Source organism: Strix aluco, chromosome 4 (genome assembly GCF_031877795.1).
Source record: "Strix aluco isolate bStrAlu1 chromosome 4, bStrAlu1.hap1, whole genome shotgun sequence".
In the NCBI taxonomy this organism is placed as follows: Eukaryota; Metazoa; Chordata; class Aves; order Strigiformes; family Strigidae; genus Strix; species Strix aluco.
In genome coordinates, this window is record NC_133934.1 from 113,556,303 (window position 1) to 113,568,916 (window position 12,614).

Genomic DNA, 12,614 nt, shown 5'->3' on the forward strand with positions numbered 1-12,614 from the left:
TGTGAAACCCTTGACAAACTTTCTGTAGTTCAAAATATAAGTCTGAAATTTAATGTTTTTCATAAAGTCTCTGTTATTGGAATAAAAATATTATTAATATTGTAATACAATCTAGACTTATTCTGTTTAGAGAAAAGATCTTGCATTACTGACTGAAGGAAAAAAATAAGAAATTACAAGGTATTTAATAAGAATGCTAAATATACTCTTAAAAATAATTCTGAATAATTTGCTTGCCAACACTATCATCTGGATCTATACATACTGCATCATTTTACTGCATTTGAATTCAAGTTCAACAACATACAGGTGACAACTATATTGTTGATCAACAATAGTGCAAAACTATTACTTAAATGGCACTCTTCTGAATGCTTTTGTGGTCCATGTCAAAAAAAAATTTTGGCCTCCTTCCTTACTGAACTATTTTCTGCTAAACTGTGTAAACAGACTCCTGTTATTTTTGCATTTTATTAAGGACTGTGACAGGGCTTGTGCAGACACTATATAAGATGTAGGAAGAAGGTAAAAACTGGGCTGGTTGAGCTACAAACCTCTTGAACCTGTAATTTTCTGTTGGATAAACTCTTGCAGCACAACTACACAGTCACTTAGCTCAACTTAAGCCACGAAAAGACTAATGTTTTACTTCCTATACTGGATGGAAATTACTAAAGGAAGTGACTGGCTGTTCTTTCCAACATGGGCATTAATATAAGAATTGTAGGCTTGAATTTCACAGCTGTTTAAGTGATAAAGTTAGTTGACACAAGCCAAAATAATATCTCGCCTGTAAAACATCAGTACTGAAAACTTCAGATCCCACACATACTCTTGAAAGTGCTTCAACATTTTAAAACAAATTGACGATTATACTCTCAATTTAATCATACAAGTCTCAAATTTAAATATTGGTTAGAAAATCTTGTGGTAGGAAATAAAATAAAAGTCTGAAATTTCAAGATATCCTAGTATGACTAATCAGGATTAATTTTTAATGTGTTTTCAAACTAATTCAAAGACAACAGACCAAGTCTTGCTAACAAGTCTCAAGAGTAACACATCTGTTTAAACAAGCAGTGCATTTTGTTTAATGAAACTACACATAAAAGTAATATCATTTACCAAAAATAAATGGAGTAAAAAGTCCTAAACCTCCTATTTTTATACACCCTAACATTTTAACCTTGAGTAACTGTGTACTAAGGAAGGGACCTTTGCTCTGGCAAACAGAAGGAATGATTCAAGTGTTACATCAGATTTTCTTTTACTCCATCAGCAAATCTAACAGTGACAAAAAAGCATCCTCTGAAAATTTCTTCATATATTCTATTTCTCGGACATTTTGGTAGAGCATATCTAAATATCTACTCCCACAACTAACTAAAAGGAAATCTGACATGTGAATTTCCGAAGGAAAAATCCACAGAATGACAATTCACAACTGAACAATCTTTCAAATCAAACAGTAGAAATCTTGTTATTTAAGCTAATGAACTTCAGATACTTGATAGGCTTCCAGCCTCATTACAATAGTGTACATAACTTTAGGATATGACAACTTAGCATTATCACTGGAGGTTCAGCAACTAATGTTAGCTGGAAGCTGATCAATAGTTTGAAGCAAGAGATCTGGAAATCACACTTTTATATCAAGTAAATTCAACAATGCCTGAGATGCAAGCAGGAGTCTAAATTATTTACATTTCCCACTATCACAGAACAACCTACCAATATTAATTCTCAAACCAGAATTAAAGCACTAATATACTAATAAGAGCATCTAGTGCATTTTACCTGTCAAGTTTTGGATTATCTTGTCTTTCCCTTTGCTGCTCAAATCGTAGTTTCAGTCCTTTGAACGTCTGCACATAATCTACATCTTCCAGTGCTTTCCAGTAATTTTCAATTACATGAGCTGTTAACGATTTTATATCTTCCTATAGGAATGAACGAACATAAAGTAACTTACTTTCATGGAAATTAATTTATTTAATACAATATAAAAAGTAACTGAAATGAGAGATTATTTTTAAACATTCCATATGAAGCATATCCTGGTTTCAGCTGGGATAGAGCTAGGTTTTTTTCCCCCTCTTCTTACTCTTAGTAGCTAGAATAGTGCTGTGTTTTGTATTCAGTATGGGATTTGATACAAAAAACACATTGATAATGCACTGATGGTTTCAGTTATTGCTAAGAAGTCAAGGATTTTTTAACTCCTCATGTCCTGCCCATGCACAGGTGGACAAGAAGCCAGGAGGGAGCATAGCCAGAGCAACAGACCCAAACTGGCCAATGGAATATTCCATATCATACAGCGTCATGCTCAGTATATAGAGGAGGGTTGGCTGGGAAGCTCTCTCTTGCTTCCAGGTTGTGGTTTCAGGTTGTCTCTGGGATCACTAGCTGGGAATGGGCTGGGTATCAGTCAGCAGGTGGTGAGCAATCACATTGTGCGTTACTCGTTTGTATTTTCTATTATTACTATTATCATTATTAACTTTATTTCAATTATTAAATTTTTTTATCTCAACCTACAAGTCTCCTTACCCTTATTCCTCCAATTCTCTGCCCCATCCCCTGTGGTGGGGGAGGGTGAGCAAGAGGCTGCATGATGTTTGGCTGCTGGCTGGTTTAAACCATGACAAAGCATCATATTAATTAGTTTATGCAAAAATTAGTATTATGCATGCAAGTGTAGTTAAAAATCTAGAGCTTCAAATATTTGATTGGTGAAACAGGCATAACAGCAGCAATTTTCTAGCAGTATCTCCTTCAAAATACAATGAACAGAACCTAAAACCCTGATAGAAAATTATATCAAAACCAATTCTAAAAGGTCTTTCCCACTCTAACTTATAAATATTTTTATATTGATAGATTAACTAATACCTGTTGTAATCAGTAAATTTAAAAATATCTTTATGAGATACAGACTTAGCATTCATATTATTTCTTTCCTCAGTGCAAATAAACTTATGTAAGAATAATTATTGTTTAGGATGAGAACAAGGAAGGTATTTTTCATCAGAAACTAACATCAAGTTTTACCCTTGAGGGCATACAGTGCTGGTCAAGGTCCTTCACAAAAGCCTCCCAACTGTTCTGCTATTTCAGTTAGCGTTGTGGCTGCCCCAAAGCCACCCTAGACAGCTGAGAGTAGCACAGGTCTGTATAGTGCAGCAGGAAAATTGCTCCTGTGCATTGTTTGGCTTTCTTAGCACTGCACAGCCCCTGGAATACACTGCAGAATAAACACCTAAACCACCATCTACTAAGGAGATGCAAAGCAACATAAATCTTAATACACTGATTATTTTCCTTTTTTTTGGTTACATGCTCAAAGGTCACCTCTTATGAATCCATCAGTAACAACAAAAGCACACTTTTTTTTTTTTTATTTGCTCTCTTTGAAAACAAACCTGGATTAAAAAAAATGACAAAAATAGTTGACAGATACCAAGAAGTATTCTGGAAATGTAACCTGGGTATTTATGTGAAAAGAAAGATAAGAAAAATAAAAGATTATTTATTTCTCCATAGCATGAATTGTAGAATCAGCACCCGATCTCACAGAGTACTGAAAGACCACAGCACAGAAGTCAGGGCCACCTATATGGACTAACTTTTTTCATAGCTTCAAAACCATTTTTAAATCAACTTTTCCAGGACTATCAGGACATCTCAGTCTTGAATTACCTTAAGTCCTAAGTCAGAGGAAAGAGGTCAGCACAGAAGATTTCAAGAGGTGACAAAGCCTCATTTTTTTCCTCACCCACTTACTCCTTTGTGACTGTCTGCACCCTAGCTTACCACATTTACAGTCTGTACAGCATCTTGTCAGAATCTGGATGCAAACAACAGTGAAGAAACTGTACTGTACAGACAGCCAAATTGGTGTGAATATTTTAACCAACTCCCCATGGAAGGAACTTTGTAACACTCAATTAATATAATAAAAAAGAAGACTGGTATTTCTTCTGTATGTTTCCATAGTCTGTTGAACTGACACTACAGAGCACAGGTAAATTTGATGATTTTGTAGCAGCAGTTTCAAATTACATTCCTGTCCTAACAGGCCCATCCAATCTGCATGGTGAAACTTGATTAGTGCTGCCTTTGCAAATCTGGGCACTGTGAATACACTATCGAGTGAATTTAATTTTCAAGTCACGGTACTGTTTGAACTTAAGAAAGAACATGTACAAATATGTAACAGTGATATAAAAGAAAATTCATTTAAATACAGTATCATATGGTCCCTTTATGAAAACGTAATTTAGGGTACAAGCAAAAAGAGAAGTCGTCTTGAACTACAAGATTAAACAATACAGTAATTATGTTCAGCATATAATAGCACTCACCACTCTGATAAATTCAAACATCTCTATTATGGCCGAGTTCATCAGATTATAACGGGAACCATTATTTAGAAATGCTTTGACCACAGGTTCAAACAAAAAACTTTTCATTATGTAACGGTTGTAGAACTCATCCTTTAGCCCAATTATCTTTCTCTTGAAACGAAGGGCACCTGAAACAGAAGTGTTGTCAAAAGAATTTTTAAATTCTTAAATGTGAAATGAAAAAACTCCAGAAATTACTCAGCATTAGTTAGGGCAATTTGCAACCTCAGTCCTTATACAGCATTACATTATTAGAACCAGGTAATACATTCAGCTATTCTCTGCTTCTCAACAGTTTTGACTAAACTGCTGAAGATTACTTATCTATTTTATCATAAATAAATCCTCCATCATAATTGTACATGTGAAACCACCTCTGTTCGCTGACAAAATAATATACTAGTATTTAACCATATTACTATTAACATAAAGGTGTATTTCCGATTTTTAAAATTACTTGTGATAAAGGTAAAATATTTTCTCAGTAGAAGAACTGGGAAATTTGCTTATCATTCCTTTTATTCAAGTGTAAGTTTGATTACATTTAATTAAGTCCTAATTGATCAGGATGAAAAGTATTTTATTTTTAAATTGGTATATGACATTTTCTTCACGTAGTAAAGCAAAGACTTAATTTATATCCAGTTTAAAGCTCTGAAACTCCAAAGCATACACAAGGACGTGAATGTCCATGCATAAACAGAAAGTAGAGTATCATCTTGTTGTAAGGCAGCACATTTTGGTTAGCAGCTAGAGGTACATGAAAAAAAGATTATTCAAGGGTTCTAAAACCAAACTCTGGTGATTCAGTTACAAATTTGAAAGGTACTTCTTATTGTATGGTACTGCTCAGTCAGCTTTAGGCTTTGTTTTACTCTGTGTGCACAATGGAATCATAGAAAAAAATCTTTTACTTGCCTCCAGAATTAAGTCACACTGTTATTACTGTGCTGAGCATGGTCAAGAAACTACTGGAGTTTGAAGAGCAGCACACTGAGCTTCTGTGCGGTTTAATGCAGTCAGATAACTGTATGTCTAATTAAATACTTCTGATAATTTCTACTAAAAAATATCAAAACTTACAATGATTCTCTTATGATATTCAATATTGAGACACCATCTTTTCAATTCACCTCTACATTAAGAAAAAACCTTTTTAGAAAAAAAGACATCTATAAATGCACAATTATTTACTAATACTAGCTGACATATCTATAAATTGGTATGAGAAACACAGAGGGTAATAGTAGAATTTCTGTATTCAGTCACAAATTGTCTTGATTTGTGAATAGTTTTCTTCCAGCAGAATGAAGATACATAACACTTCACATTCACAGAATAGTAGTTTATTCTTTAGCTTTCAAACTTACACAATGCCAAGAAAGCGTGCTTTGAAGCCATGAGAACGAGTACCCTTCGCAGGATATCTTTGTTAATGATGTAGTTCTTTATGTGATAAGTATGATGTTCTACACAGAAAGTCAGCAATTCCAGTATTAATGCCAAGAGTTGGGCTGTCTGAAAATCATCTGTAATAAAAACAAAACCAAAATAATTAAACATATTTAGGATACTGCCTTCAGAAGCTAACTGCAAATATCCAACCGCAGTCTGGTCAACATTTCCAAGTTCTTGTATATTCCCACAGATAGTTTAGGGAATATGCTGCAGGGTATGTTTAGTCTTTAAAATAGAAATTGAACAAGCTTGTCAAGGACTGAGTATTTTCTATTTATACAGATAAGGCAGGAAACCCTCTTAAACTACAGAAACAATTACATTTTGTCTGTCTTAAATCAGTGTTTGAAGGTTCAGAGAGTACAGAACTTAACATTAACACAAGCGGTCAGGCCTATTTAACCAAATCTCATCATGATGTCCGCATGTCTAGATCATAAAGTATTGTCCTATACACACAGTTCCTTGACTAAGTTTGTATCAAAAATGTGATCTAATATGCCTTTTAACTGAAGTACTATGCAAGAAATATCTCGGGCTCTTTTAATACTTCTAGGACATAATCATATCAGCATATACAAAACATAAATCCTGCTTTTAAGTAGACAATAAATTAAATACAGATTAGATTTAATCTTTTTTTTTAAAAGGCAGTGCTACCTTTTTAAAAATATTGCCAGATTGTTGACCATTAAAGAACACAAGTATTTTAAATATTAAACATCTTGCTTTCAATCTATCTGGGAGTCAGCTGAGATAAAACAGATTAATTTAACTAATCCCTTGGAAATCTATACCATAAATTAAACAGTTTAGAGAACATTTATGTATCATTTATGTATCTCCTTTTACATCCATTTTGGATGTGTTATACTATTGATAAACAAACAGTACTGCTGCTAGTAGCCATCAAGAACAGTAACTTCATCACTGATCTCTGCTTTTTTAGACTGATGTAAAACCAATATCCTCGAATTCAGCACAGTATCGTGATACACACCTTCTCGGGAGCAATTTTGCATCCTCTCTAGTATCCCTGACCTTAAAAAATATTTACGCATGTTTACAAGTCTACGTCACTGAACGGCCCCATGAGTTACTGAAAATCATACAAATATTTTAATTTTTGTTGGAGGAAGATCTGCAGCAAATGCTGTTCACTTCTTAAATCAGGTTTCTTTGCTGAATTTTATAAGTTATTCAAATGGCTAAATCATTAATCAACATTTTATTCTGAACTATGTATCATAGTCTCAGATCCTCTTTAAGACAGAAAACGTTCTCTGACAGTTATTCTATTTTAAACATTGCCATTTAACAGCCTTGATGTGCCCAAAACCCAGAGTGGTATTACCTTTGCTAGGCTTGTCCTCTGTAGTATTGGCCAATAAAGGGGCTGTCAGAACATGCATACAGTGTTTGTAGAAGAAACCCAAGAACTCTGTCTTTTCTGTTTTCTAAAGAATAAAAAAAAGTAATAATGTATGTAACACATCGCCAAATATTCTAAAAAACCAAATATAATTTCATTTGAAGGTATTTACTTACATTGGCAGTGGCAAGCATATTTTCTGGATCAACCAAAGTACGAAGCAAACCCATGAGAAGTACTGCCCCTCCAAGTTCTGGATCTGTGTCACAAATCATGTGTTCTATAATGAGGTTAATGAGTAATATATCCTAACGGGGGGGAAAAAAAAAAGGCAAAAATCAATTCTAATGGTACTCCCTTGCCCCAAATCTGAAATTACCTTCTAAAAGGGTTATCGCCTGGTTAAAAATGACACTCTATCAAGATTTTATAAAAAATAAAGAACTACCTAACAAAAAACCCCAAGCTTAACAGAAACAAATTAACTTTACATTCCAGTGACATATTCTGGTCAGTGGTTCAACAGTAAGAAGGCAAGCAGTGAAGAAAAATCTTTCAAAGCAACTGAAAATGGTTCTGAAATTAACACTCTAATTTAGAATTTAGTCTGAACTGAAACACCAAAAGATAAAAAACACAGAAGCAGATACTTAACGGTCTCAAAACTCAACTGATTTCTGGAAGGATTTTCAGAGACCAGAAGTTCTAATTTGTATCCCCCTTTAGAACACATACCGAGTTTTATTTCCAGAAACATACAACAGTAAATTTTACAATGCTGTTGAACTTGATGAGATTATTTTCACCTAAAAATAACCCCAACATGTATTTGCAGAAAACAAAAATAACACATAAAAGTAGAAAATAATATTTACATTTCAGAATCCCTACATGAAAGGTGGTTACCACTGTCCCCCATAAAAGATGACAGTCATCACATCAAATGGCTGGAACCACCAGCAATATTCCCTGTCCCAGCTGCCCCTTTCTTCCCATACAGAAGCAGCAGCACCAGCAGCTTCCTGTTCTCCAGCACGTTTTTAGCTGACACAAGAAAAAACATTAACTATCTCCTCTATGGAAAAGCCAGCACAATGTTTTTTCTCCACTGAATACCACTTTGAAATACCTTTCTTACCGCTAATTGTGTGCTAGCATTTTGTATTAGTCAGCTACAGAGGATCTCTGGGAAATGTAAAACTGTCAAAAAGTGTTCTTAAACACTTAGGACTGTAATTCCACTTTCAACATGTGTGACAGTAAACTGAACACAGGTTTCTTACAAGTAAATTAAAAATGTATGTACATGTTAAGGTCAAGAATGAAATTTTTATTTCACATTTTAAGGAGGCCATCATTCAAAAACATTTTGTTTTGCTTGTATGACAGCTGATGTTAACCAAAATGGTGTTTTATGGTAACCTGTTTTACTTTACACACAACAGAACAAGAATATGTAAACAGGCAAACAATCCATCTCGCCTGACTAACAGAACTTTTAGAAACATGGTAGTTCAGTATCCTGTAACCATCATGACTGTATTCCATACTTCATAACTAAGGCTCATGTCATTAATAGAGTTGTAAATATAAACCAGTAATTTCAGAAAACAATACAGACATTTCTGGGGACCCTCTACTTACATCATCATTCTGCTGTGCTTCCTGCATGACAAACTCCCGTACCATGGATGGGTTGTATTCAACCAAATATGAGAATATATCAGTGGCTGCACTTCGTACTTGTGCATCATCCATACCCTGGAAAAATCAAATAAAATCATTTAGGTTTCCTTACAAGGCTTAAATGGAATGAAAAATAAAGCATATAGCTTTTACTTCCTACTTAAAAGTCATACCTAACTATTACTAAAACTGTATTCTAAAAATGAATTGACTCTAACCTCTTCTTTGTACATTTGACAAGTGTCGGGCAAAATAAATTTTATAGTTTCCCTGCCCTTTCGTCTATTTCCCTGTTTTCTTACTTAATTGTACACCAAGATGCATGTAAAGATAGGAAAGCGAATGAGAAAACATAAATATGAGAAAGCCAGGGCACTTACCAATGTCATATTGTAACTGCTTTTAAAGTTTTACAAAAATATTTTAAATGTTCTGAATCTCAAGCTAAGACAAGACAAACAAAGCAAACACTTCAGAAAACCATGTGACTGGAGTTTGGCATACTTACTTTTTATAAAAAGCTCTCTGGAGATAGACAAAATTGTTATCACAAATAAAATTGAACTGACTTACCAATATGACTTCTAGTGCTGGCAGTATGCCCATATTTGACAAGGTTTTGAAAAATGCATCTCTGTTCTGAGGTTGCAGTGTTTGAGAGAACGCACAGAACTCTTTCAGAAAATTTACCTGAAAAACAGGAATAATATACTAGTTAGTAATTAAAAAAAATGCACATATCACTTTGTAGTAACTGTCCCCAATTCCTGTATATTTTAGATTTCTTACCAATTCCTGTCTTTTCTCCTCATCTGTGGCTTCATCTGTTAGTTGTGCAAACAAGTCTGTCAGAAATTTTTCATCTTCCTACAATGGCAAAACAATACCATTTGTTTATTTAACAATATGAAAAGGCATCCAAGTATAATATAAAGTTCTTCTAAACCATGCTTCCTGTAATTAAGAGAACATACGCTTGTGTACTGTAGTTAATCATACCAGTATCAATGTTCTAATCCAATTTTCAAACAAATTAACATGAATATTGTTTTTGAGCTTTTATCATGTTCAACACCACTCCACCCCCCCCAACACTTCATTCTCAGTTATGATGTATCTTATGTTGCCTTTTGGCTGTCCTTTTTCTATCTTCTACTGTCATTCTCATCATTTCATCTATGAGTTCTTTAACTTCCTTCCCCCTTGTCACATGCCTGTCCCCCTAAACCACACTACAATACCCTTGCTTCAACTGTTTACATGTATTTATAAACAATCTCCCACTCAGCCCTACACAAACATATATCTTTGGAATGCTATGAGGTCTTTGCAGCAGAACTAAAGCAAGGATGCAACTAAGGGAGAGCTGCCTAACAGCAAGAATGAGGTGAGATTCTTTCCCTCCAACATAGTGAAAAGGGTCAATTCTAGAAACCAAATCAAAATAACTGTTCCTGTTATGTACCACATTTATTGGGCATGCTGGCTGGCAGCAATCAAAACCATTCAGATATTTTTCATGCTGCTGTACCTTAGCAAAACTACAAACAGCAGCCAACACATTACAAACATACGTTTAGACTGAAAGAAGCAGCAATATTTAGCTTCCCATAACCTATACAGTTGTAACAACTAGAAGATTATTAAACCAGAAATAAACCTTCCCCCATCCTTTCCCCAATATTATACAGTAATAAGACAGCACCTGCTTGAAAAAGATACTTGTACATCAGATACGAATAGATTTTTTCAAAAAGTTGACAGCATTGTTTCTAGGGAAGTCTGTAACACATGCAATATCCCCCCATCCCAAAATAGCAGTGCTAGACACTCAAGTTGCCTTCCTTGTGTTTACACAGAATAAAGCAGAACCATAAAAGTATTTCCATATATCCACATAAACTTTCTTACACTGCAAATTATCTAGGTACCTCATCCAGGCTCACCTTGCAGCCTTTCTGAGAAAATGAGTACCTCAGTTCCAACAGCACCCCATGCTAATGCAGCTATAACACTGTCAAAACCCAATCCAGAATCTCTACACATGACACCGCACAACATAGATAAATCCAAAACAGGTTGGCATGAACTCTACCGGCATTTCACCGGTAAACCCTATATTTAGGATATGCCACATTTCCTTTTGTTTGATGCTGTGCTTCTAACCTGATCTAGTGATAATGAAAAAGAATTATTTCTGGACACAATTTCAGGTCCTATTTCCATACTGCTTCAAAATCAAAAAAGAGATAGGAGAGGCCTCATTTGAAGTTTACTGAAACTCACTCTGGAGGATCAAGCACTGGAAACGTGAAGTTTGACTTTCAGATTTCAACACTCAAGCATTCACAGAATCGTCTAGGTTGGAAAGGACCTTGAAGATCATCTAGTCCAACCACTAACCTAGCACTGACAGTTCCCAACTACACCATATCCCTCAGCGCTATGTCAACCCGCCTCTTAAACACCTCCAGGGATGGGGACTCCACCACTGCCCTGGGCAGCCCATTCCAACGCCTGACTACCCGTTCTGTGAAGAAATATTTCCTAATATCTAGTCTAAACCTTCCCTGGCACAACTTGAGGCCATTACCTCTTGTCCTATCACTTATTACTTGGTTAAAGAGACTCATCCCCAGCTCTCTGCAACCTCCTTTCAGGTAGCTGTAGAGGGCGATGAGGTCTCCCCTCAGCCTCCTCTTCTCCAGACTAAACACCCCCAGTTCCCTCAGCCGCTCCTCGTACGACATGTGCTCCAGACCCTTCACCAGCTTCGTTGCCCTTTTCTGGACACACTCGAGTAATTCAAACAACTATTAAGGTCTTTGATTTCAAGAAACATAACTTAAGCTGTGATGAAAGAATACAAGGATGTTTGACTACCTGCTATCCAGCTGTTATATGGTTATATGTTCTAACATTTAAGTCATTAGACATTACAGATAACATAACTAATCCACAGTAGAGAGACTGATGTTTACTGAAATAAAAAAAATCAGCACAAAACCAAAAAATAAAACATAAACGCCAGTTCTTCTGAAGAACATGCAAGTTATTCTCCATGATTAGCAGTGCATTTAACAAAAGGCTAAGTAGTTTGCTTTCATTTCTCTTTTTGCTATTTTGATCAAGATGTAAAACTAATCTCATCTATCAAAACTATTGAGAAGATGCACGCTTATCCTCAACTGGAAAGTGTAACTCTTACTTCCATTCTCAGTGTGAAATGAACTTTTCACCTCCTTCATAATACCTGACAGTAAGTGCAAGTCAATACCACAGAAATATCTCTGAATGACCACTGTGAAAAATTAATGGAAATTTCAGTATTTAAATATGTCAAGAGCCATGATTACCATGCTCCTGCATAAAAAAGGTACTCAATATTACCCAAAGTATCAATTTTTTTCTTTTTTAAGTCAAAATGTGGAAGGAGAGGAGGAGACCCTGCACTGCTGGTGTTACGTGGGTCTCATTTATGACCCACTGCAGAGCCCCAGAGACAGAGGTGGCCGGGAAAGCTGCCCCTCCAGCACTGCACGGCAGAGCATGGCAGGCAGGGCCTCGCTGGGCAGGAACGCATGGGCAGGACCCCAGCTCAGCTTTCCCACCAGATCCTGCCACACCCCTGCCTGGTTCAAGATGTGGCCACCCACAGCTGACGCCAACCCACTCACCCTGTTACTGGG

General features: G+C 35.7%; 1 protein-coding gene across 3 annotated transcripts in view; it reads right to left on the reverse strand.

Moving 5' to 3' along the window:
- PPP4R3A (protein phosphatase 4 regulatory subunit 3A) overlaps positions 1–12,614 on the reverse strand; it is a 46,234-nt gene that overhangs the window by 4,967 nt on the left and 28,653 nt on the right. For all 3 annotated transcript variants that reach the window (XM_074824951.1, XM_074824952.1, XM_074824953.1), the window contains 8 exons: positions 9,715–9,792; positions 9,499–9,615; positions 8,884–9,000; positions 7,416–7,547; positions 7,222–7,324; positions 5,780–5,938; positions 4,368–4,537; positions 1,798–1,940 (listed from right to left, as the gene is read on the reverse strand). In XM_074824951.1, coding sequence (XP_074681052.1) covers positions 1,798–1,940; positions 4,368–4,537; positions 5,780–5,938; positions 7,222–7,324; positions 7,416–7,547; positions 8,884–9,000; positions 9,499–9,615; positions 9,715–9,792 — 1,019 coding nt within the window. The remainder of the gene's footprint in view (positions 1–1,797; positions 1,941–4,367; positions 4,538–5,779; positions 5,939–7,221; positions 7,325–7,415; positions 7,548–8,883; positions 9,001–9,498; positions 9,616–9,714; positions 9,793–12,614) is intronic.